At 51.2% G+C, this 25,852-nt stretch overlaps 2 protein-coding genes across 7 annotated transcripts in view; one reads left to right on the forward strand and one right to left on the reverse strand.

The window, feature by feature from the left end:
* Positions 1 to 642: 642 nt before the first annotated feature.
* LOC121446591 (BRCA1-associated ATM activator 1) lies at positions 643 to 12,410 on the reverse strand. Of its 4 annotated transcripts, none has more exons than XM_041649304.1 (14): positions 12,362 to 12,410; positions 11,489 to 11,632; positions 7,938 to 8,092; positions 6,585 to 6,732; positions 5,785 to 6,157; positions 5,490 to 5,609; positions 4,326 to 4,417; positions 4,033 to 4,151; positions 3,771 to 3,957; positions 3,512 to 3,585; positions 3,272 to 3,374; positions 3,040 to 3,138; positions 2,751 to 2,926; positions 643 to 2,191 (listed from the first exon to the last, which is right to left on the reverse strand). In XM_041649304.1, the coding sequence occupies exons 2-14, from the start codon at positions 11,613 to 11,615 to the stop codon at positions 1,496 to 1,498; spliced, it is 2,469 nt and encodes an 822-aa protein (XP_041505238.1). In that variant the 5' UTR covers positions 11,616 to 11,632; positions 12,362 to 12,410; the 3' UTR covers positions 643 to 1,495. The 4 variants fall into 4 exon arrangements, with proteins under 4 accessions (XP_041505238.1, XP_041505240.1, XP_041505239.1 ...); XM_041649306.1 differs by lacking the exon at positions 12,362 to 12,410 and adding an exon at positions 12,172 to 12,314; XM_041649305.1 differs by lacking the exon at positions 12,362 to 12,410 and adding an exon at positions 11,891 to 12,080.
* A 2,119-nt stretch (positions 12,411 to 14,529) lies between these two features.
* Positions 14,530 to 25,852, forward strand: part of LOC121446571 (IQ domain-containing protein E-like) — a 45,191-nt gene continuing 33,868 nt past the window's right edge. For 2 of the 3 annotated variants that reach the window (XM_041649260.1, XM_041649261.1), the window contains exons 1-6: positions 14,530 to 14,682; positions 17,342 to 17,389; positions 19,068 to 19,113; positions 23,383 to 23,511; positions 24,005 to 24,139; positions 25,192 to 25,262. In XM_041649260.1, coding sequence (XP_041505194.1) covers positions 14,596 to 14,682; positions 17,342 to 17,389; positions 19,068 to 19,113; positions 23,383 to 23,511; positions 24,005 to 24,139; positions 25,192 to 25,262 — 516 coding nt within the window. In that variant the 5' untranslated portion in view covers positions 14,530 to 14,595. The remainder of the gene's footprint in view (positions 14,683 to 17,341; positions 17,390 to 19,067; positions 19,114 to 23,382; positions 23,512 to 24,004; positions 24,140 to 25,191; positions 25,263 to 25,852) is intronic. The other variant, XM_041649262.1, reaches the window with a different exon arrangement.

Consider the following 25,852-nt stretch of genomic DNA (forward strand, 5'->3'; position numbering starts at 1 on the left):
ACGGCTGTGTGAGAGCCTGTGTGAGTGTTCAGAGAAATGCGGACGACCGACGCCTGGCTTCTAACAGTTTAAGAAGGAAGAAAAACTAATGGGGCCACTCGTGATATATTTAACCCCAGAATCCGTTTCTGGCCAGCTGTGATCAACAGAGACCAGGACCACTGAGATAAATCTGAGAAGGAATTCTTCAGAACCAACACACAGAAGCTGTGGTCCAGAGGGGGTCAAGACTGTCTCAAGCTGGCAGCTGAATTTGGTAAACTCGTGTGGTACTGGTTTCATCACACAAAAGCCACAGGATTAAAGTGATCACGAAAAGAACCCAGGAGAGACCACTGGTGAAGGCGCAACCTTAGCTGTGGTAGAGGCCCAGCTTATTTGAGAAGCCAGGACCATGGGATGCCCACAGGTATGAGGTCTAGAAGACCAGCTGTGTGTGTTGTGGACGGTAGTCCGGAAGCGGAACTGCCCAAGCCTTCTGAAGCCCAGGTCACGAGTGAGCTTGAGATGTCAGCCACTGAGCTTTTACACTGCTGGATGTTGGTGTTGCTTTCACTGCAGCTGTGCCCTGGTTCTTCCCTGTTAAAACAAGATGGAGCTTTTTCTCCCTTTTAAACAGAACCCACAGCTGCAACTTTGGACATTCAAAGTATTTTAATTTTTTTTTTTTTTTTGGTCTTTTGAGATAGGCTATCTCTGAGTAGTCTTGGCTAGCCTTGAAATCAGAGATCCACCTATCTCTGCCTCACAAGTGCTGGGATAGAAGGTGTGTACTAACACCGCCCTGCAAGTAATTAAATTACAGACGATGGGACTCCTAAACCTTGGTCGTTGGATGGAGTAGAGAGCGTGAAATGGCCACGCATGAAAGAATACCAGTGGGACCTGTGTTAAACCATATACAAAATTAACTTGGAGGATTATAGACTTGGACGCTACTTGTTCTGAGGAGAAAACAAGCCACTTCTTTAATAATACATCAGAAGGTAGGAGTCTGTGGGGCCTGGGGAGACGGTTCAGTGGATAAAGTGCTTGCCGTGCAAGCATGAGGACCTGAGTTCAGATGCCAGCACCCATGTAAAAACCCAGGTGTGGGGATGTAGTATCACAATCCCAGTGCTAGGAGAAGAGAACAGGATCCCTGGACCTTACCAGCAAGTCTCATCAGTGAGAACCAAGTCCCAGTGAGAGACCCGTCCTCACTGGTGGACAGCACCTGAGGAAAGACACCAGGGACTGACCTCTGATCTGCATGCACACGCACACAAAAGGTAGAGTTTTTGTTTTGGTTTTTGAGACAGGATTGCTATCTAATCCACACTGGGCAGGAACTCTACCTCTCCTCCCTTGGCCTTTAAAACTCTGGAACCACAATTGTGTCATCATACCCGGCTTAAAATATAGGAACTTTGATCCACTCCCTGGAGGGTTCATGAGCAACTGGCCTGGGCTGGAGTCCGTCTGCTGGCGAGGGATGAAGGATGGGGACACGGCCTTAGTAGCAGTCAGCTTCATTCTCCTCTAAGATACCCACCGTGGCCAGCATGTCCTGGAGTAGGGACTGTGGGCTCTTTTCCACATGGTCGCTGCTCTTGGCCAGCTTGTCCTGCAGGCCCTCCAGGTCCAGGGACCGCAGGATAGCTAGCATGGCCTCAGGATCCAGGTCCCCCAGGGGCTGGCCCTGCTCACCCTCCCGCCACCTCTGCAGCACAGCCTCCACAGAGGCTGAACTAGGGTTATCCCCAGCCTCCTGGGTGCCACTGCAGGAAGATGTCTTGTCCCTCAAGAAGAGGAGCAAGTCACAGGCCTTTTGGGCCACTGGTCGGTCACAGTCAAGCAAGGCACAAAAAGCAAACTCAAAGAGCGGCAGACGGCAAAGAGTTTGCAAGAATTCTGGGTGTGGGCTGGGAGAGGTGGCCTCAGGCAGGCCCACTGTATAGGGACAGCGGAGGCTGGGCTGCCCCATTGCCTGGATGAGGAACACCTGTGCCAGCTCCAAACCCTGCACTCGGACCTCCCAGTCCAGATCCCGGCTCACTGCCTGCAGCACAGTGCCCACAAACCACTCTGTGTCTTGAACCACATCAGCATGGCCATCCCTCAGCCACTCAGTAAAGACCCGTAAGACAGCCCTCCGAGGGAAGCCCTCTGAGTCCGTAGACAGGATATGCATGAGGTCCATAAGTAGGCCCTGCAAGTTGGAGAGTTCCAGAAAAATCAACATGATATTATCACCGTGGCAGGATCCAGAATCACCTACAAGACAAACCTCTAGAAGTAACTGTGATGGGAGTCCTTAGATAAAGCTAGAGAGGATGTGCTGGGGTCCCAGACTCTCCGGATCCTGACCCTGACTCATGCACAATGATGGACTGTACCCTCAAACTATAAGCCCCACTATATCCTTCCTTAACTTGCTTTCATAAGGCATTTTGACACAGCAACAAGAAAAGCAATTAATATAGCAATGAGCCAGGAGACACAAGTCTGCGGCCCCCGGGGCCCCGAGCCATGTGCTGTTTCTGCCCTTCACACAATGTGCTCTGTATGCACCGCTCTTCAGCTTGGCCCTTGCCTCCCATTCAGATGGGGTCAGTGTCTAAGACAGGGTGCCAGGAAGAGCACAGGCACTGTGCCCTGTGCCCCCAGCTCCTCGGCAGTCCCTCTGGATAGCCCTACTCTCAGGAGCAGTTGCTACAGATCTGACAGCTGCTTACCCACTCACTGGACCAACAACGAACGGCTCCTACCTGCTGGGCCTGCGGGTTCTCGGGGCTGGTGGGAGCGGCCTGTAGGCCCCGGGTTGAGAGCTGCCCAGCAGCGCCTACTGCACTTGCTCGGACATAACTCTCGGGGTCTTGGAGGAGCTGGTGGGCAAACGCAGGCACTTCTGAGGAACGCAGTGCCTCTCTGAAGTCAGCCTGCCCTGGGGATCAAATGCCACACAGTTGTGATCAAATGCCACTCAGGTATTCTAAGAGCCCCAGAGCCAGCAGGACACATAAGCATAACACACGCTCCTGCCCAGAGGGCGCTTACCTCCCCAGTGTCGGATCAGATGCGTCAGGAACTCCAGGGCGGAGTCCCTCACCTCCCAACACGGGCTGCACAGACGCTTCTGTAGTATGGGGAATAGCTCTGTACCAGGAAGGGGTGGTCAGTGGCCTCTAGGGTCACACTCTGCCTTCACTCAGGGCTACCTTGCCGAACCCCCAACTGTCTCCACCCCAGCTCTCCAGCTTGATACAGTTCTGCAAGGAACCAGGGTTACCTCCAAGGAACAGCAGGGCATCAGCGCTGAGGTCAGAGCAGCTGGGGGTCTTGTGTGAATTCTGGAGCCACCTGAGGGTAGCCTGGAAGGCCTTTTTCAGGACCTAGAATGGGCAGGACAGGCTTGAGAGTAGGAATGGCAGGCTACCCACATGGGTAGGGCTGTGTGGCCCCTATTGGAAGCATTCTTAAGCAAGAAGGTCCCCAGGTGAGCAGGCCTCCCAAAACCCATTTACTATACCATTGGGCTGGACTCTGGGCTCTCGAGGGTCTTCAGGAGAACCGCAAACACCTCCAGCACCAACTCAAGGGGGCCTGAAACAGACGTGAACGGAAGCATCAACCCAGCTTCTACCCAGAGCCCACCACCCAGCAGGGAGCATGGACTCCAGGCCTTAAGGAAACAGGGGTAAGAATACAGGGTTATAGGAGAACCTGGTAGGGTTACAGAAGAAAGGGAAGAGAAAATGGAACTCAGTGCCAGAGAAAACACCACTCACCCATTCCTTGAGACAGTGTCCCCAAGAAGTCGAGGGCTGCTCGCTGAACACGAACACAGCCACCCAGGGTCCCACAGAGACGACCTCCCACACTGGAGCTGGGGTCCGCCGAGCCATCACAGAGACGCAATATGGTCACCGCAGCACCCAGCAGGGGCACCTGGGGCCAGGGGGAGGGGCACTGGGGCTGCAGAAAGGAGGATGGGTGAGTAGAGGCCTGGGGTCATAGGACCCGATGGACATAGGCCAGGGCTGCACCTACCAGCATCTGTAGTTCCTCCAGGTGAGCCAGAGTCTGGCAGAGAAGTCCCACACAGGTCGACTTAGATGACAAGAGTGTATCCACAGTCAGCAAGCTATCTGCAGCCCCGTCCAGCAAGCCTGAGGCCAAAACCAACAGCATCCCTGTAGTGGCCACCATCCACAGCAGGGGCCAAGTCTCAAGTTCAGGGCCAGGGCTCGCCAAGGATGCTGTACTTAGTTGAGGGGCTGGGTGGGACCACAGCAGCTCATTCTTCTTTGCCTAAAGATGGAGGTTCCACCCTCCCTGCATACCTGGAGGTCCAGGCGCCTGAGTGGTGGCTTTCAGGATACAGGCCAGGGGCTGGAGGAGGACACTGAAGGCCCGGGTTCTCAGTTCCTGGGGACTGGGGACACAGCACTCTGTGAGGGTTATACTCTGGCTGCAATCTGAACACCCTCAGCAAATTTAGAATGGTTCAGTATAAGCAAAGGTGCAGGCTCCCTAACACAATTCCTCTGCAAGCTACTGCTTAAGGACCAGGATAGGGGGAGAAGCCTAACCAAGGCTTGCAGGCTTGGCCCTGATATCCTTAGGAGCAGATCCTGGGTCTCAGGGTCCCCAGAAGACCCAATCACACTCCCTGATCAGAGTGACAGGCAATTTCCAGGCTCACAGAGTCGTGTCCAAGTGTGTTCATGTAGTGTTCAATGACCCGAGTATCTTTGTTTTTGTGATAGACCACCCTGGTGAACTGAGCCTGCTAAGGCACTTAGCACCCATCCTCCTTGCATCCCACACTCAGAAACCCACACCTTTGCACACCACCTGGAGTATACACTATGGGGTTCCAGGAGCCTGGCTCATCCACAGCAGAGGTCAGAGGACAGCTACAGAGTTAGCTTTAGGTCTGGGGATATCACAAAACTGTTGTTTGAAACAGTTCTTTGTCTTGCTCAGTATGGTGGAACATGCCTGTAATTCAAGCTGTTTAGGGGACTGAGGTGGAGATGTAAAGTTCAAAGCGTTTGGGAAATTCAGTAAAAACTGTCTCAAAATAAGAAAATGGGGCTGGGGGTGTGATTCGGTGGTAGAGCCCCTGCCTAGAATCCCCCAGTGAGGGGATGGGGCGTGGCTCAGTGGTAGAGCACCTGCCTAGAATCCCCCAGTGAGGAGCTGGGATGGGCTCAATGGTAGAGCACCTGCCTAGAATCCCCCAGTGAGGGGCTGGGGTGTGGCTCAGTGGGAGAGTATGGACTAGCATATATGAAGTTACTGAGTTCCATACCAAGTACTGAGAAAAGGAAAGAGAAAGGGGAAGAAGAGAGAGGAGGGAGGGACAAAAAGAGGCAATCACTGCTTTAATAACTGCCAATCCCACCTAGCAATTCTCCCACCTAACCTATTCTCATATCTGACTTCCAGTTTCCAAAGTTCCCCAACCATCAGGGCAACACTCTCAGCAACCCCAATCATACCAATGCTGGAGTTTCAGGGTCCCCAGAGCTAGAGGCCCAGCTTGTGTGGGGCTCAGGCGGTTCAGAGTCTGGGCCAGCATCTCCCACAAACCACAGGCTGAAAAATTCAACACAGGAGACCTGCAGAAAGAAAAATTACTCCTCCATCAGTGCCTAACTGGACAGCTACAGACGTGCCCAGTCCTGAAGAGGCCATCCCCTGAGGGGACAGTGCTAGACTCTTCCCTTGAAGCATCAGCTGTTCTGAGCCATCACAGGCATCACCACTCACCCTCAGCCCCTGCAGCCACCTGACCTGGCCACGCTGAGGAGAAGGTCCATGAGTGAGTGGACAGCTGGAATGGGGTCTCTCTCAAACAGGCAGGCAACAGGAGGACTCAGCCGCTCCCAGAGGACCCTTGTCCAGGGGCTATGGCAGCGCCCAAAAGTGGTGGTCAGTACATTCAGGGCCTGTGTGACCTGTGGGGTGGCTTTGGAATGCAAGGACTCTTCCACATGGTTCACAATCTTCTGAGCACAGACGGGCCAGGCAGCAGCCTCTCGGGTGGGGGACCCTGAAGCCCCACCTTGCATGGCCAGAGCCAGGATGTGTACTAGGAGCTGGCTGGCTGCAGAGGCCACAAACAGGCTGGGGTCTCCCTGCAAGGAGAAGATCGTGTCCACAGCACCTGGAGTGGGCAGCAGAAGGTCAGCCTGAATGAGGAGGCACGCAGAGGGCACCTGTCTATCACACCCTTCCATGCCTCAGGAAAAGCACCCAGACACCCCTCTGCTCACAAGCAATCCCAACATGTGCATCTAGCACGCTGGCTTTAGAGCCAATGCAGCTTTTAACGAGTTCTAATTTGTTTCGAGGACAAGCTCATGACCACTTGACAAGACACTGGCATAGGGTCCACCCAGATCCTAGAAGTCAAAGATGGCAATATCCCTATAACCACTTGTGCTTATCCTGACAACTCTAGACCACCACCCTTCCCCAGCTGAGAACACTAGACTCAGAGATGCTCAGGTGTTCCGGAGAGACCCCACAGCACAGGCTTTCAAGGCAAGAGTGGGATGGATGAACTGCGGTAGGGCATGGGAGACACTCACCACTGTCAGCCAGGAAGTGCAGGGCGCTGGGGTGGCGTACCAGGGAGCACAAGCCCTGGATCCAGCCACTGCGCACACTGGGCACGCTCCAGGCTGCCCAGCTGAGGGCACCCGTCTCCCCAAAGAGCCCCAGCAACAACTCCCCCTGCTAAGAAGCAAAGAAAGCATCAGGGAGGCAGAGGAAGAGGCTTTTCTGTGTGTCAGGATTGGGAGAGCCAGGCTCAGCTCGGTGGTGCACACCTTATACCCCAGAACTGAGAGGCAGAAGCAAGTGGGTCTCTGAATTCTAGCTCAGCCAGGGGCACATGGAAAGGCCTTATCTCAAAAATGAAAACAAGGGGCTGGAGAGGTGGCTTGGGATTTAAGAACACTGGCTGCTCTGGTAGAGAATCCAGGCTGGGCTCCCAGCACCCACATGGTGGCTCACAACTATATAAATCCCAGTGCCAGGGGATCTGATGCCCTCCTTTGACCTCCACAGGAACTGAATACATGTGGTCCACATACATTCTGTATGTAGAACACCCACAGACATAAAATAAAAATAAACACCAGGTGTGGCAGCACACACCCTTAATCCCAGCATTTAGGAGGCAGAGACAGGAGGATCTTTTGGAATTAGAGGCCGGCCTCCGCCTGGGCTGCATAGCAAGCTCTAGGACAGCCACGGCTACAAAGACACTGTCTCAAAAAGCAAAAACAAAATAAAAGGTTAATAAGTAAATAAAGTCTTGGGGGAAAAACCCTCAAATAACGAAATGAAAACCAACAGGATTGGTGAGGCACCAACTGGTGCCATACAGCTGTTCTCAGGCCCCGGCACCATCTGCTCTGCCCTCAAGAGAAAGGAAAGAGGTCAGAGGAAGAACAAACATTTCTTTTCCTTCTTCTTTCTTTGTAAAATTTCTACTATTTTTCAACTTTTTAAATTATGTGTCTATGTCTGAGTGTAGGTATGTACATGAATGTAGGTGCCGTGGAAGCCAGCAGAGGGCACCAGATCCCACGGAGCTGGATTTCCCTGGGCAGGTGGAGTCACTGCATGTGGACCACTGTGCTCTCTTCCCCATGCAATCCATGACATGCTGCAGAGAAAGCACCTGCGGTGTCCTCCGACCCTCACAGGCCCCATCAGAAAGAGAACATGGCAAGGACCACACAGCTGGTGAGAACAGATAGCCAGTCGGCATCATCCCTGGTGAGGATTTCCAAGGAGGACCAATGTGGGGGACACTGGGGTTGAAATCCTGACGCAGTGGCCCAGCCACTGAGACCCAGGTACTGAGATGGCACTAATCCAGAGGGAGAAGATGACTGCCCTAAGGGACAAGCACACAGGAGACAAAGACTCACCTGGAGGTACTGGAAACAGTCTTCCTGGGCTGCAAAGATCCCGACAAGGCGTAGAGCAAAGGAGAGGACCCTGGGGCTCACATCCTGTGGCTTCAGCACATGGGACAGTAGCTCCATTAGGCAGGGGTGGTCCTGCAGCAGTTGGAGGCTGGACTCTGTGGAGACAGGATATCCCAAGAGAGCAGTGACCAGAGAACCTCTCTAGAAATGGCTCACACATCCCTATCCTTCAAGATTGAGTAGTCCTGGGGGAAGGTTGCAACAGATAGCTCCTAACCTAAATTCATTAAGGCAAAGACCCCAGAGAGTCAATGACTGGGCAGTAGATAAAAGACACAGACAAGAACCATAGACAAGTAAAGAGCTGGGGCTGTAACTCTACATACAGCACCTGTCTAGACTCCTCCAGTGAGGGGCTGAGGTGTGACTCAGTGGTAGAGCCCCTGCCTAGAATCCCCCAGTGAGGGGCTGGGGTGTGGCTCAGTGGTAGAGCACCTGCCTAGAATCCCCCAGTGAGGGGCTGGAGTGTGACTCAGTGGTAGAGCACCTGCCTAGAATCCCCCAGTGAGGGGCTGGGGTGTGGCTCAGTGGTAGAGCACCTGCCTAGAATCCCCCAGTAGGGGAGGGAGGGAAAGAGGGGAAAAGGGAATGGGCTCGGAGAGAGAGAAGAAATAAAATAACAAGCTATTAAAGACAACATTGCATTTAAAAAAAAGCGGAATTTACAATCTCAGAAGACTTTTACACACCTCTGAGAAACCATTACATGGACAGATTGCCAAACAGCAGATATGAACAGCAGAAGCCAATCTCATGAACAAGTAGGAAAAGTGTTCATTCCAACATGTAAAACTTTTTTTTTTTTTTTGAGGCAGGGTCTCCTGTAATCCCGTAACCCAAGGTAGTCTTGAATTTGTTATACAACTGAGGCTGGCCTTGAACTCCTGCTCCTCTAGGCTCCGTCTTCCAAATGCTAGGATTATAGGTATGTAGCACCATGCCTGGCTTTTCCTTTTGGTGGGAGACAGAGGGCCAAAGCTAGGACGGGCCCGAGGGCCTCAGGAATGGTAGGCAAGCACTTTTCCTGAGCTGTTGTTGTCATTGTTTGGGGTTTTTTTTTGTTTGTTTTCTTTGTTTATTTGATTTTAAACAAGGTCTCCTAGCCCAGGTTAGCCTTGAATTTACCATGCAGCTGAAGTTTACCACCGTGAACGTCTGATCCTGCCTTTGGCTCCCAAGTGTCCGCCACACCTGGCTACCAACCCTGTTACTCTTGTTTTTAACAGCTTCTTGCCTTGAACTCACTGTGCAGCCTAGACTATAAACTCACAATCCTCGGGTCTCAGCCCCCAGTAGAGGGGATAACAGGCCTGCACCAACAGGCACAGCGCCATCATGTGGGACATTTTAAAAACTGAGGGGAACTGGGAGAGAGGTAGGAGGAGGACCTGCCTACCAAAGGATACCTATCTATGGGGGGGACAAAAAATTTACAAAATGAGTCCAGACACCCCCTAAGTTGACTGAAACCCACTAACTGGTACACCTCATTTCCATTCATTTATTTTAATTTTTTTATATACATTTTCAAGACAGGCTGACCCTGAACTCACTAAGTAACCGAGGTAACACTCCTGCCTCAGCTTCCCTAATGCTGTGATTACAGGTGTGAGTCACCACACCCAGCTGAACTGGGTAAACTTTAAATACGTGAACTCTGGCAGGTAAATCACATCTTGATGAAGCTGTTTAAAAACACTTACAGGTCAGATGTGGTGGCATACACCTTTAAACGTGGCACTTGGGAGGCAGAGGTGGGCAGACCCCTGAGTTCAAAGCCAGCTTGCTCTAGATGGTGAGTCCAAGCCAGCCTGGACTATACAGCTGAACCCTGCCTCCAAAGAAACCAAAGTTGTGAAAGGGGCTGGGGAGATGCTTCCATGGATAAGACAGGCACAGCAAGCAGGAGGATCTGAGTTCGAATTCCCAGCACTCACAAAAATGCCAGGCATGTCTCTGCATGCCTCTAATTCTAGAGTTGGGGGAGAGGTGGAGACAGACAGATCCCAAGGACTTCCTAGCCAGCTAGCCCAGTTTCCTGTAACTTCAGGTTCAGCAACAGAGCTTGTCTCAAGGCAATAGGTAGAAAGTGAGGGGAGATGCCTAATATCCCGCTCTGACCTTTGTCTGTAGATGCCTGTGTGTGCACGAAGAAGACACACACACACACTCCTGTAAAATTACTTATAGAAACTTGGCTGAAAACTAGGCTTCTAGGGCTGGGGAATGGTTCAGTAGGTAAAGCTTTCAGTGCGGGACCAGAGTTCAGATTCTCAGAACCAATATAAATGCTGGGCAGGCAGCACTCCAGACACAGACAGGGGACCCTCAGCTGTCCTGCTAGAACAGCCAAACTGAGAAGTTCTTGGTTCAAGTGAGAGGGAAAAGAGAGACGCTGCCTCAGTATATAAGGTGGGACATGACTGAAAAGACAATGTCAACCTCTGGTCTCCACACTGGTAAGCAAACATGTACACATACATAGGCAAACACACACACATATCACATGTCAGACGTAGTGGTGCACACCTTTTATCCCAACACTTGAGAGGCAGAGACCTGGGGATCTCTGTTGAGTTCAAGGCCAGCCTGGTCTACAGAGCTAGTTCCAGGACAGCCAGGGCTGTTACTCAGAAAAACCCCAACTCAAAAACAAAACAAACAAAGAAAAACCCTAAATTACAAAAGTACCATGCAGCTAAACTTGTAGTAAGCTTCAACTAACATGTCACTTTTACAGGACTATTGCCTTTTTAAATCCTGGAACTTAGAAAACAGGCAAAACGAAATACAAAAGAAAAGATAAAGGCTGGGGATGTGGCTCAGTTGGTAAAGTGCTTCTCTGCCATGCACAAAGTCTTGGTTCCATCCTCAGCATCCAATAAAAACAGGGAGTGATGATTCACACTTACGAGGACCAGAGGTTCAAGGTCATACTAGGCTACACAGTGAGTTTGAGGACAGCCTAGGCTACACTAGACCATGTCTCAAAAGAAAAGGAAAAGAAAACCAAGGAAGAAAAAGGTAGGTATTAACGGTAAGACAAGGACCATGGACCCTGTCAGAAGACAAGGATCAACCATAAGAGGAAAAAGTTCCAGTTGCCAGGGTACTCACGCACAAGGAAAGCCGGTAGGTACAGCACTATTTATAATAACAAAAAATCGGAAACACAAACAATGCAAGTGATTATAAATTAAGATCCACCCACACAGCAAAATTGTAACTCAGACTGGCCTTGAACTCACTATGTAGCGCTGGCTGGCCTCGAAGCTGAGGCCCAAAATGCAACAAAGATAGCTAAACAATGCAGGCGTGCTCTCTGCAAACACCTAATGTGAACTGGACAGCAGGAAGTCTGAAATGTGGATCGACTCCGATGGGACTACTGCCCCTGGGCCCTATCTTGGCTCTCCCTCATCATCCAGAGAGCCTCAAGGAGGTGAAGGAAAGACACCAAACCAATGGACAGTTATACGCCACGCCTGTACCTGTCTCCATCACTGTTTTAAACCAATCCAGCAGTTTCTCCAAGCAGGTGTCATCTGCCACCAGCTGCCTGGGATCTGCCAGAACAGCACAGAGAGCCGGGAGGAGCCTGGAGCATTCTGGGTCCATGATCAGGGCAGCGGTTCCTACAGAGGAAGCAATGGATCAGTCATGATCATATCTGGCTTCAGACACCAGCCATAGCAACCTCCGATGTCTGCTATGATGGGGGAGGGGCCCAAAAAACTTCATCAGGGCCAGAACTCTTGAGCTCACACAGACACTAAACTCAATCAGGGGAACCTGGTGGGTGAGGAAATGTTAATCAGAGCCACGAGGCCTTTGGGGTCGAGTCGACTTAGGGGTGTGGTGCGTTGAGGTGGAGGTGCAACTTGCCTACTGACCTAGCTGCGGGGAGAAGAGAGTCAGGGGATCAGCCAAATATGCAGGGGACTGTCCATCCAGGCACCTGACCCTCGAATCTGCTCTCAACGGTCAAGAGAAACCTGCATGAGACCCAGGAATGCAGAGGAATGTGCGTATCACAGCCCAGGTCGGTAGAGGCTGCAAGTGACCACCCTGCGGCCTGAATCGGAAGGTGTCCATTCAGGACAGAAATATGCATCTTGGAGGACGATGTCGGCCCGGCACGGTCCGTCTCAACTCCAACATTCGTCGTCCGTACCTCCCAATTCCGGGTAAGAGGTGCGCACTCCGCGATTTCGAATTAGCTAGGGTTCGAATCCCGCCTCCGCGTCTCTCTGTTATGGGCCTAGGCCCGAGAGTGCAGAATGCACGACCAGGCCCCAAGTGCCTGCCCGGAGCTCCCACTCCGCGTTACCGGGATCTGAATCCCTGATCTGCTCACGACTCACCCGCAGAGGTTCCGGTGTCTGCTACAGGCCCCGCCCGCGCCTCCGCAAATTCCGCTCCACGCCGGCCCAGGCCCCGCCCTCCCCAGGTTCTGCCCCGCCCCAGAGTCAGTTCCACGCAGCCGCAGGCCCCGCCAGACGCCATCACAGGTCCTGCCCCCGGGCGGGAGTTGGCTCCATCCCGCCCGAGTTCGCAGCACGCAGCCGAGGCCCCGCCCCTGACGCAATCCCTTTCACGTGGCTACAGGCTCCGCCCCTTAGTGCTGCGGGTTCCGCCCTCCTCCGCTTGAGTCTACGACTCTACAGGCCCTGCCTGTACCACGTGACAGTCACGGGGCGAGAAAAAGTGAGGACGGTGCCCTTGGAGATCAGTGATGATCATGAACGCCGCTCCGATCACTTTTAAGACTCAAAACCCTGTAAATGCACTCAGTTGGGTACAGCTTGGGATTTTCACTCACTCGGAAGCACCACACCATCCAACTCCGACGCTAAGTGTTGCACGCCCACTCAGAAAGTGGGCGGGGCATCGTCAAGGCGGCCCCTGTGTGGGCGTGGCTATTCACTGGAAGGCGGGGCCTCGCTGGCCTCCGGCCTCGTGTGGACATTTGCGGCCCCTGCCTTTTGCTAGCTTTTGTTGTTCCTGGCTACAGTGAATGTCGGCAGGACCTGTGATGGGGCCTCCGGTGCTGAAACTCTCTGCTCCTACAGTGGCTACCGCTAAACTCCGGGAACTAGAGTGTCAGGACCCCTCCAGTTACCAAAGCCTGCAGTTGTGTGGCTCTTCACGGCCTCAGCCCACTCTGCTAGTGATAAAGATAAAAAGTAGGCAAGCGGGGGCTAGATAGGTGGTTCAGTGGTTAAGAGTATCCCCAGCCCTGAGGTCACCCACACAAACACATAAAAATATCTCTCAGGGCTGGGCGGTGGTGGCGCACGCCTTTAATCCCAGCACTCGGGAGGCAGAGGCAGGCGGATCTTTGTGAGTTCGAGGCCAGCCTGGTCTACAAAGGGAGTTCCAGGACAGGCTCCAAAGCTACAGAGAAACCCTGTCTCGAAAAACCAAAAAAAAAAAAAAGAGAGAAAAGAAAAAAAAATACCTCTCAGGGCAGAGCGTGGAAGCTTTTGCCTTTAAGCTCAGAATTGATGTGCCTATGTAAGTTTAGGGCTAGTCTCGCTGTCTTAAAGTATTTTTTTTCTTTAAGAAAAAATTCTTTTTCCACCGAGCGGTGGTGGCGCACTTGGGAGGCAGAGGCAGGCAAATCTCCGTGAGTTCGAGGCCAGCCTGGTCTACAAGCGCTAATTCCAGGACAAGCACCAAAAACTACAGAGAAATCCTGTCTGGAAAATCAAAAGAAAAAAATCTTTTTCAAGTAAGTAAAGAAAGCACTCAAAGAAAAGCCTTGTCTTGAGTTTTAATGTTGCAATATCACCCAGCTGGGGAGAGCTCTTTACTCAGAAACAATGCGGGCTGGGAAATGGGCTAGTCAAGTGCTTGCTTTGCAAGCATAAAGGACTCAAGTCTGTTAGTCGCCAACCGACAGAGTGAGGTAGAAGAAAGAAAAAAGCAAGGTATGGTGATAGACACTTGTAATCCCAACACTGAGGAGGCAGAGGCAGGATGACCCCAAGGCAAATGAGGTACTGTGTTTGCACTAGCACTGGCCTGCTGGGCCACCAGTGAAGTGCTTGTTAGCAGAGTGTATAAAGCGGTTGGTGCAGGCCTATGGATAGTCCTGGTGTGAACTGTCCTTTCCTCAAGGCGAAAGGCCCCAGGTTTAACAATTAGGGAGTCACTTTGGCCCCCAACATCTCAGATTATTTAGAGGAAAAATAAACATTTAAGTAGGCGCCTATCACTAACGATGGTGCCTTACACTCTGTCCCCTGTGTCCACTCAACATGGCGACCCTTGGAAGCCCTGCCCGCTGGACTACACAGTTGTAGCCACTATCTGCAGAAACCCAACTCGGGCTCCTGAAGTTGCAGCTGAGAGCGTGGCTCCGAAGTAGAGAGCCGGCCTTGCATGCAGGAGGCACTGGGCTCAATTCAAGCAGCACCAGAAACCGAAACCCCACCAGCGTAGTGCAACCTCGGGAGAGTGCATGGTCGGCCCCCATGCCCGCGCTCACTCTGCGCGCGCGCACGGTTCGCCAGGCTCCAGGGGAAGGTCCACATCCGGGGCCCTGTGGCCGCGGCACGGTTGCCATGGCAGCAGGGCTGCTGGCAGGCCTCCCATGTTGAGGGCCAAGCTCGCAGCGTCCAGGAGGCCGCGCAGCGCCGCCACTATGAGTCTGGGCACCGCGGATCTAGCCTCGGAGACGGTAAGGAGGCCCGAGGCAGAGGGAGGACAGGCGCACGGCAGCAGCCAGCTCCCGCAAGCCGATTGTTACCGCACAAGAGCTAGCCCCGGGCGTCGGCCGCCACCGTGCCCGTGCCCTAGCAGCCTCTAGCTCCGGCCCGCGCTCGCGGAAGCCACTGCTTCCACGAAGCCCCCGGGACTGCGCCGTCCCGCGCGCGCTGCGGGTCAGAGGCCGCGACTGGCTGGTGACGAGCTCACCTCGTAAGTGTTGCTGCAGGCTGCACTCCAGTGACTCCTCAGAGCGATCCCAGGCAAAGGAGAAGGCCTCCACCCCCAGAGCCAACCCCGTATGGGTCAGAGAGGCATCTCTAGAAGAGGCGTGCGACCCTCGGTCTCCCAGTGCGGGATCGACCCTCTGGCCCTCTGTGCGTGCCGGTACCAAGTGAACTTTGTGCATTCCAGTGGGGGCTATAAGACAGGGCAATTCCTCGATCTCAAAGACAAAAGTTTAGGGTCCGCGGGAGCAATAAATGCAAAGGCTATGAGGCGGGAAAGTGTGTATCCAAAGGACCCAAAGCAAGCCCTCTGGGATCTTATCGAGAAGGGGACTGAAGGGAGGTAGGCAGGAACCTGGCCACAAGGAGAATGACTTATCAAGGGTCCAAGGGACGCCTGAGGGAGGGGAGATTTCACACAGACTAAGGGACTATGCTTCTAGTCAGCAGAGAGCAGCTAGGATTTCCTACTTGTCCCTGCAGGGGAGACTTCCCAAGTCTTACCTAGTTTAGCAGGTCGGTTGCTGTTTGCTTTGTGTGTGCTCTTGGAGGCTGAACCCCTCAGGCCAGGCCAGAGCTCTACAGATGAACCTCCCCCACGCGGCCACTGGGGGATTCTAGGCCAGTACTCTACTGAGTGTCAGACCCCTACCCCAAGCAAGTGCTCTGCCACTGAGCCACAACCCCCAGCTACCCCTGAACTCTCCAGACCTTGAACAAGTTAAAACCTTCCTGTGGTCAGGCAGCGGTGGCCCGCTCCTTGAATCTCAGCACTCAGGAAGCAGAGGCAGGTGGATCTCTGAGAGTTCAAGGCCATCCTAGTCTACAGAGCAAGTTCGAGGAATGGCTCCACCGCCACTGAGAAACCTTGTCTTAACCCCCCCCCCCACACACACACACAAACGCAAACTTTGTGTTTACAAAGATAATGCGTTACTCTTTCAGTCTTGGGACGTTACCCATAACCTGGCCATCTACAGAAAGCCAATTCATGTTTGTTGTTTGTTTTATTTACATCTTTTCCCCATAGGTTAAAACATCATATTTCTATTGTTCTGTAACTATTACCATTAACTTCATTGCTAACACTTTCCATATTTTTTTAAAAATGGTCTGACTTTGTATGTAGCCCAGGCTAGCCTCAAATTTGGTTTCCTTCTGCCTCGGTTTTCCAAATCGTGACTTGTACCACCTGGAGGTGTTTTCCAGACTGTAACCAAGACCTAGAGAGAAGGCTCCAGGGATAAAATGCTTGCCTGCAGTAGGACCGGAGTTCAGATCTCCAGAATCCACCGCAAAGGCGCATGGGCACAGCTGCTGCCTGTAACACCGATGCTTAGGAACTGGAGATGGGATTCCCCTGGGCAAGCCGGCTAACTAGACGAGCCACAATTAACGAGCTCTCAGTTCAGCAAGAAAGCCTGTGTCACAGTGGAAGGGAGTGAAGGACACACAATGACTGTTTCAGATTTACACACAAACACACACTCAGGAACACACATACACAGATGAGCACACCAGATAGATATAGCCACATACACATAAAAATAAAGTATATGGGGGTGGGGACTGGACAGATAGCTCAGTGAGTAAGAGTAGTTGTTGCTCTTTCCGAGCACTGGAGTTTGGTTCCCAGCACCCACGTCAGAGCTCACAATTGCCTGTAAGTCCACCTCCAGGGGATTTGGCACTTTCTTCTGGCATCCACGGGCACTTACATACACATGCATGCACGAACACACAGAGTTTGAATACCTTTAAACAAGAAAAATGAAATCGAGACGTGTAATCACTGCTCTGCTCTGCCAGGACATGGCCTGCTTTGAGTGGAAGGTGACTAAGAGTCAGACTGTTGACACAGGGAAGAACGGAATGCCTCTCTGGAGTTGAGAACACTGTCAAAGGCACACAGTAGTCCTGAGGACCCACCATACCTCTGGACATAGACTCAGTTGGCCAGGCAGAATCGCTAACCACCCCACAGCCTTCCTCTTCCTGTGTGTGTTCATGAATGGAGGCCCAAGGAATGTCACAGGACATTCCTCAAAGACGTTTTCCACACACACGCCTTTTTTTGAGGAAGGGTCTCACACTGGCCTCAAATGCACTCAGTAGGCTGGGCGGGTTGGCCATTGAGCTCCGATGATCCGCCTGTTTCTACCCCAGCACTGGATCGAATTCAGGTCCTCATGCTTGATCAACATGTACTTTTCCAACGCGGCATCCCCTGCTCCCACCCCTCCTTTCTGACTATCGGGATACACTGGCCACTGAAGGATCAAGATGTCACATGCTGTGGCGTGACACGTGCTGGGTCCTGTTGCTGGAGCTGGGACAGGCAGTTTGCAAATGGGATTGGGGAACTCAAGCAGTGCCTTCCAGTGATCCTGTGTGCATCTCTTCCAGGGAGATGACAGCCTGTCTGCAATTACCTTTGATTCTGAGTTTGAGACGGTGAGTACAAGTAGGGATGACTGTCCCCGTGTCAGTGTCCCTTGGATGTGTGTAGTCTCCCCCAATGCTGGTGGACCCAGAGCACTGGTGCCCAAGCTGCCTCTGGTGTAGAAGTTGCAGTCTGTTAGTTGAATTTAAATAACTGGGATGATCATTTTTAAATTTTTTATTTATTGGAAATCAATTTCAAGGGTAAGGAATGTATCTCAGTGGCAGAGTGTGTACCTAGCAGGCAGGAAGCTCTGGGTTCCATATCTAACACTGTAAACTGGGTATGGTGATGCATGCTTGTAATCCTAGCATTTGGGAGGTGGTAGAGGCAGGAAGATGAGTTTCATGTCATTTAGCCTGGGCTACTTAAGACCCTGTCTCAACCAATAGCAACAGCAACAACAAAATAATAAAAACTGAGGTTATCATTTTAATGCTAGTTTTAGAAATTGTGAAGGGCTCGAGAGATGGCTCAGTTTAAAAGCACTTGTTGCTCTTGCAGAGTGCATGGATGCAGTTCCCAGTATCCACATGGCAGCTCACAAAGGAACCCCCAGAGAGCTAGGAACTAGTCAAGAAAACTTCAGAGGTGGTCAGACTAGGATACACTGAAGAATCATGCCCTATCCCATAACTGGGGAATTCTAGGCACACACTCTACCACTGAGCCACACCCCAGCCCCTCACTGGGGGATTCTAGGCAGGTGCTCTACCACTGAGCCACACCCAGCCCCTCACTGGGGGATTCTAGGCAGGGGCTCTATCACTGAGCCACACCCCAGCCATCGCTGGGGGATTCCAGGCAGGCACTCACAGTGGAACTTCTCTCCCACTGTCCCCTGGGGATTAGCTAGCCTCTTGGGTTCTTTTTGTAAATTGTTCTGAGTAGCAAAGGAAGCATGCTAAGTGCTCACTTAGGGATAAGACAGTGAAGTGACCCTGAGTATAGACTGGATTCCAGCTATATATGAGCTTTGAAGGGACCCACCACAAGAAGCCTAAGCTCCATTTAGAAGCCTCACAAGCCCACTGTCACCAAGGAGGGACCTCTGTGTTGTGGTGTGACAAAATCTTTCCTGGGGAGATTCAGCACACATCTGTCTACCCAGATAGGGGTCCCGTGACAGACCAAAGTACAGATACCAGCAAAGCCCAGCTTGGTGAAGGGGCTAGTTAGAGGAATATTGGTGAGAGGTTACTTGGTAGGAACAAAAAATTACTCAAAAACAGCTGCATTACCAAGGTCCAGATGAGCATGGGTGACAGTTCCCTGAGCTGGGAACCTGGAGCACACTGAATAGCTGGCAGGAAGTTCAGCAGTTTAGAGACTGTCTTTTCCAAGTGATTCTGATCTAGAATTCTCCCAGGTCTTAGAGGCTGAGAGTCTTCTTTTCAGCTTGTCTTGTCTGGAGTGACTCTCAGAAAACCTTTTTCTGGTTTTCAAGACAGGGTATCTCTGTGTAACCCTGTCAGAGAGAGTGACCTTTTTGGCTCCCAGCCCTAGCCATGGACCTCCCATGTGTGAGGCTCACTGTGAAGTGGCTCAAACCTCCAAGAGGTTTGCCCTAGCCAGGGTCTCTTTCAGGGCCCATCTTGCTCATTCCCCACTGTGTCTGATTTTCCAGCAGTGCCCTTGAGGTCTCTTAGGAAGCCCAGCATGCTTCACATTGCTTCTCCTTTCTTGCAGAAAACAAAAAGAAAAGGTTGCCAGAAACCTCCTTCCACATCACCAAGTAAGTATGATCAGATAGTTGGGCTATCCCTTTATCTCCACCGTGACTGCATTGTGGCAAGAATGGCCCTTCCCCTGTGTCCTGAAGAAAGTGAAGGATGTTGCTTTTCTGGTGTGGTTGGAGAAAGGGACTCAGTGGTGCAGTTAGGGGAGGGAGACTCCGTGGCAACAGGATTGCAATTGCCTGTGTTTGTTTTGGGACCTCGATCCCAGAGCTCTGTGCAGGTCGCTGTCCCGTGAAACAGTATACAACAGAGGTTGCCTTTCCTTCCTCTTGAGTTCTCAAAGAAGCCAGGGTACAGCTGAAGTGATAGGAAGCCTGTGTGTATATTTACACACCCATGTGCATGTGTGCACACGTACATTTATAAGCCACTCTGCATGTGGGCACGCATATGTGCACATGGACGCCCCTAAGCCATGTTGTCCGCCTTCTTTTCTGACTCAAGTTCTCTCATTAGTCTGGAGCTCACCAGTTAGGTTAAGCTGGCTTTGAACTCATAAAGATCCGCCTGCCTCCTGCCTCCCGAATGCTGGGATTAAAGGTATGTGTCACCACCGACTGGCTGAGGGTTGTGTTTTTATTTATTTTTTATTGATTTTATTGAGCTCTACATTTTCTCTGCTCCCCTCCCTGCCTCCCCCTCCTCTTCAACACTCTCCCAAGGTCCCCATGCTCCCAATTTACTCGGGAGATCTTGTCTATTTCTACTTCCTATTGTGGTTTTATTTGCTGTGGGGTCTCTACACCTAAGTCGGCAGTGAACTGTAGGCTTGCCATTGTCCATTGAGTTTGCTCCTGTGCCTGTGTTTCTGCCTTACACACCAGCATCCTCTCCCCGCCAGCATCTTAGTCTTGTTTAGCTTCTTGGACCTGCTTTCATCTTCAACAGTTCTGTGGGGATGAGTGGGAATCAGGTCACCTGTCTGCCCACACAGGGCGGAGGGTGTTGGGGAGTTCACACCTGGATTTCACATGTAAATGAGGCACTGGCTGGGATTGGGCACACTGCCCAGAGCAAGGATCTGAACCTCAGGTCGCCAGCACCTTGCTCATGCTACCAACATGTTGGCGGTCTGCTAGGGGGATGTCTTGCTGAGACTGGCACCTGCATCAGTGCATGACTGGACGGTGGCCTCATGAGGCCTGGCCTTGTGTGGCTTATTTTTGAAGCATGGTTTCCTAGTTAACTTTGCTTCCTGAATAAAGGTTATCAGCTAACATGTTCTCATTGAGGTGTATGGGGTTGGGGTTTTGTTGAGAGGTCTCACTGTGTAGACCAGGCTGACAACTCACACAGATCTGCCTGCCTCTGCCTTTCAGTCATGGGATTAAAGACGTGTGCCATCATGCAGAGGTCTCACTGTGTAGACCAGGCTGACAACTCACACAGATCTGCCTGCCTCTGCCTTTCAGTCATGGGATTAAAGACTTGCGCCACCATGCAGAGCCCAATATAGAAGTTGAGAGGTTTGACAGGTTTTAATTTAAAATAATCTTCTTTGGAATCCCACATAAGAAAAGTGTAAAATTTTGGACTCAGGCTCATGTGGATTCTGGCAACTCAAGGCATGGGATTTACTATGAATCTCAATTCTGTTCAGTTCAATAGAGAAACTCCATCTGCAGGCTTTCAGAGGTTTACGTGATCCCCTGGGACAGTAAGATGGGGCTTGGTGGACCAAAGTGCTTACAGCCACACCTGATGACCTAGATTCAGTCTCTGGAGCCTACCACACAAGCCATGGTGTGTGCATGGTCCTCCACCTCCAAAACACTTCTGATGCAGAACTTGGTATTCTTTGTTTTGTTTTGTTATTTTGCTTTTTGAGACAGGGTTTCTCTTTGTAGCCCTGGCTATCCTGGAACTTGCTCTGTAGACCAGGCTAGCCTCAAACAGCATATGCCACCACTGCCTGGCTGTGCTTGGTATGTTTTCTTTTAAATAGTTTATTTTTATTTGCATTGGTGTTTTGCCTGCATGTATGTGTAGGGGAGTCAGATATTGGAATTACAGACAGTTGTGAGCTGCCATGTAGGTACTGGGTATTGAACCTGGGTTCTCTGGAAGAGTAGTTAGTGCTCTCAACTGCTGACCTATCTTTCCAGCCCTGAGCTTGGTATTCTTAAGAAATGACCTGCCAGGCTGTTTCCAGTCCTGGAACTAGCTCTATAGACCAGGCTGGCCTCGAACTCACGGAGATCTACCTGCCTCTGCCTCCCAAGTGCTGGGATTAAAGGCGTGCGCCACCACAGCCCGGCTTAGTAAAATATTATTTCTATGGTCCCCTTGTGACAGCATGAGAAACTCAGTGCTTAAGGAGTAAACCATTCGTTCATTATGGTCACAGCTGTGCAAAACTGTGCATGAATCTGAAGGAAGTTTAACTGGACATTATGTGTCATAGTATAGCAGAATTAAAACATCAGTAGAAAATTTCACATTTTCAAATTCCCCTTCTAAAAAAATAGTGTTTTATACTTATTTATTTATGAGTATGTGCTTGGGCACCCGGGAGCCATGGCATGCCTGTGGGAGTGGAAGAATAATTTGTAAGAATCAGTTCTCTCCTGCTGCCACGTGGCTCCTGGGAGCCAAACTGAAGTCAGCAGCCTCGGCAGCAAGTTCTGTTATCACTGGGCCTCTCACTGGCCCTGCCCGTTTTGCTTGCTTGCTTGTTTGTTTTGAGACAGGGTCTCACTGTGTGTGTGTGGCCCTGCCTGGCCTGACTCATTTATATAGACCAGGCTGCCCTTATACTGACAGAGATCTGCCAGCCTCTGCCTCCTTAGGCATGCCACCATGCCTGGCTCTTTTTTATTTTTTAAGATTTATTTATAGCTGGCAGTGGTGGTGTGCACCTTTAATTCTAGCACTCAGGAGGCAGAGGCAAGTGGATTTCTCTGAGTTCGAGGCCAGCCTAGTCTACAGAGAGAGTTCCAGGACAGTCAAGCTACATAGTGAGACCATATCCCAAAAAATTATCTCTTTGAGTATATGTTGAATGTATGTGTGTGTGAGAGCATATGCCTGTACACACAAGAAAGCCAGAAAAGGACTTTGTTTCCTTCAAAGCTGGAATTGTTGCTTGGTTTGTTACATAGGTGCTGGGATCTGAACTCTGGTCCTCATGATTGCACTGCAAGCATACTTAACTACTGAGCCATCTCTCCAACCCCTGCACATTCTTTACGGTCAAAATTAAAAGAGGAATGTGGTTACATATGAATGTTATATGTATACATGTATATATACGTATATGTGTATATATATTTATATATACTTGTATGTATAAACAAGTATATATATTATATATACTAACTATAAAATCAGGTATGGTGACATACATCTATAGTTTTGGCTAAATACACTAGGCCAGACTGCGGATATCACTCAGTGCTAGAGAAACTCCCTAGAATCCCACCTGCCTAGAATCCCCCCAGTGAGGGGCTGGGGTGTAGCTCAGTGGTAGAGCCCCTGCCTAGAATCCCCCCAGTGAGGGGCTGGGGTGTGGCTCAGTGGTAGAGCCCCTGCCTAGAATCCCCCAGTGAGGGGCTGGGGTGTGGCTCAATGCCTAACATGTAAAAGGCACTCAGTTCCAGCCCCAAGTTAAAAAAAAAAAAAAAAAAACTGTTTCAAGATGTTTAGATGAGAAAATCTCTTGAGGGTCTGGATAGATGACTTAAAAGCACTTTCTGAGCCGGGCGGTGGTGGCGCACACCTTTAATCCCAGCACTCGGGAGGCAGAAGCAGGCGGGTCTCTGGGAGTTGGAGGCCAGCCTGGTCTACAAGAGCTAGTTCCAGGACAAACACCAAAGCTACAGAGAAACCCTGTCTCGAAAAACCAAAAAAAGAAAAAAGAAAAAAAAAAGCACTTTCTGCTCTTGCAGAGAGCCTGTGTTTGGTTCCTGGCACCCACTTACAACCATCTGTAACTCCAGCTCCAGAAGATCTAACTCCTCTGCCACTATGACTGCCTACACCCATCCACACAGAGACATACATCCTAAACATAATTTACAATAATAAAAATAGGTCTTTAAGAAACAGAAAAAGGTTCTCTTGAGCAGGGTTTCCCGCCTAGCCTGGCCTGTCCATGTAGTAAGAACTCACTTCACAGTAAATTACGATGCATCCTGGAGTTTGCCAGCATGTGTTCCTCCTGGAGCGCCCTTTGCCTGTTGTGTTTGAGCAGTTTCTTTCTTTGTAAAGCAGAGGTGCTGAGGGACAGCAGCCCCACAGCTCTAAACTGCATGTGACCTCCCCAGAATCACCTTACAACTCCAAGCCCAGAAAAGTGACATCCTGGCGGTCTCTGAAGACAGGAGGGAGCATGCCTCTGAGCAGCAGAATGTCCTTGACCCCACAAAAGCTGTGGCTGGGAACCTCAAAACATGGTACGTGACTCCTGTAGAGGATGCTCTGGCTAGAGATCCGGTGTGGGAAACCGAGAATGATTAGCATGTATGAGGCATGTGGTTTCGGTGAGCCTGCCTTGGATCTTCTCAAAGACATTGACATGTCACTGGCGGGTGTGGCTTTCCCAGTCCCACCTGAGGACATTCCAGCCCCTTTTGTTGGAGGTTATCTCAGCACGGCCCTGTGGCAGAGGTGTCGTGGAGCCAGTCCCTGCCAGCTTGCCGGAGACGACTGTTACCGTTTCTGTGAGCTGGTCTTTGTCACCCTGGAAACCGGAAGTGTCTTACACCAGGGGAATGGGCACATGTGACACCCCCAGGCTCCCTGGGCTGACCTCCGAGAGCTGCTTGTTCGGCATTTACCAGTTCACCCTGCCTCCTGGCTTCCTCCACCCCTGGAGCTTGATGAGAGGTTGAGCTTCGCAGACTCTGTTTATACCTGCCCTGTTAAACCCATGCACATTCAAACCAGGAAGTGTGACCCAACCCCTGAGCTCCACGCTTACCTCGGAGCACGCATGGACCCACCCCCCCAGCTGCACGCCCGACCACCTGACAGAAGCCTTAAGAGCGAAGAGGGCAGACCTCCGGCGTTCTGGCAGCCATGGTGAGCATGCTCCCAGGGACAAGGCCAGGAGAGCAGAAAGGAAAGCCTCTAGCAATTGAGGGGTGAGATTTTGTTTGGCTTTATGCACCAGCTCCATCAGTAGGCCATTCTAGAATGTTCCAAGAGATGATGATTCCTGAAGAGAGTTTCATAGCCGAGCCATCATGTCACCCTCCTTAAATACATATAAATTCCTTACGTCTGGGTGGGCTGCGTATGTGCTGTGGCAGGCATGTGGAGGTCAGAGGACAACTTGTGAGGTCATTTCCCTCCTGCCACCATGGGAGGCCTTGGAATGGAAGTCCGGTCTTCAGGCTTGGCAACAAGTGCTGCTACCTCCCAGGCACCGTGCTGATTCCTTGTTTGTTCCTTACTAGTGTTTGCCCATGGGGCCTGGTGGCCTCTCTCTCATGGGGGCCTTAGTAGAGAGGAATAGCTCTCCAACATGGCGATGGCCGGCTCCATGTCCCTGTGAACCAACTCTACTTATTAGGATAACAGTTTAGGCTTATTTTGAATTTATAACCAGTTAAATGTCATTAAAACCTCCATAAGTGGAGAGATGGCTCAATGGATAAGAACATTTGCTATGCAGACTGAGCTCAGATCTCAGCACCCATGCAAAGAGCCAGCTGTGAGCCCGGTAACCCAGCACTGTGGCGGGCAGAGATGGAGACCACCAGGGCTTGCTGCCTCCCAGCCTACCACAGGGTTGGTGAGAGATGCTGTCTCAAGGGAATAAGACAGAGAGCCAGAGAACAGTACTGCCCATGTCTGGTCTCTGCATGAACAGAGGCTCACAACACACACACACACACACACTCACACACTCCGTCAGCCAGGCTGGAGGACACTCCCTTGTCTCTCCAGCACTGAGAAGGTTGAGGCAGGAGCATCTTGAACTCCAGGCCATCTGGGCTAACCAGTGGGACCCTTCTATCTTAGCAAGCAAACAAGTACAGTTTTATTAACTTTCAGGTTTCCCTTCAGGCATAACCAGGGGTCCTTTCTACTGTCCCACAATGTCCTAAGAGGTGTGTGTCTTCCTACAGGTCATGTCTCTGGAACTTCTGTCTACAGAGAGAAAGAGGACATGTATGATGAGATCATCGAGTTGAAGAAGGTAGGGTTTGTTCTGCTCCTCTATGATTGACAGTGATAGCCCTCCCTGACTAAAAGTCAGTGTCCTGCTGAGAAATAAGTGCCAGCCACAAGGAGTCCATGCCCTGGCACCGTACCGTAGAAGCTGGCCGGCCATCCTGGCTGAGTGAAAGGCCTGGCCACCAACTGCAGAAGAGGCAGTGGGCTTGCCAGGCATGGTAGTGCATGGCGGTCATCCCAGCACTGAGGAGGCAGGAGAGTAAGGCATGCAAAGCCAGCTGGGCAACGTAGTAAATTCAAGGGTAACCAGGGATGCATGATACCCTGTCTCCAAAATGCGAACATGGCACCTGTGCAGTAGCTAAAGGATCCCCTGAAAAGGACTTGCTGTCCCTTCTGTGGACATTCCCAGCTGAGGCCGAGCTGCCATTGGTGGCAGGGTAGAGGGGTTCCTGTTCTGCCTGGGAGACTCTTTTTTTTATAGACAGCTCCCAACGGTAACACCTTGTAACAGTGAGAGCCATATTTGGGCTAGGAATAGGCCTCAGGGAAAATGACCTGACTTTATTCAAACTCATCATTGTAAGTTTTTGGAGATCTGCCTGAGGGAGT

Source organism: Microtus oregoni, unplaced genomic scaffold, assembly GCF_018167655.1.
Source record: "Microtus oregoni isolate MIOR12 unplaced genomic scaffold, Mior012 000003F_ref0000135, whole genome shotgun sequence".
NCBI classification, from domain to species: Eukaryota; Metazoa; Chordata; class Mammalia; order Rodentia; family Cricetidae; genus Microtus; species Microtus oregoni.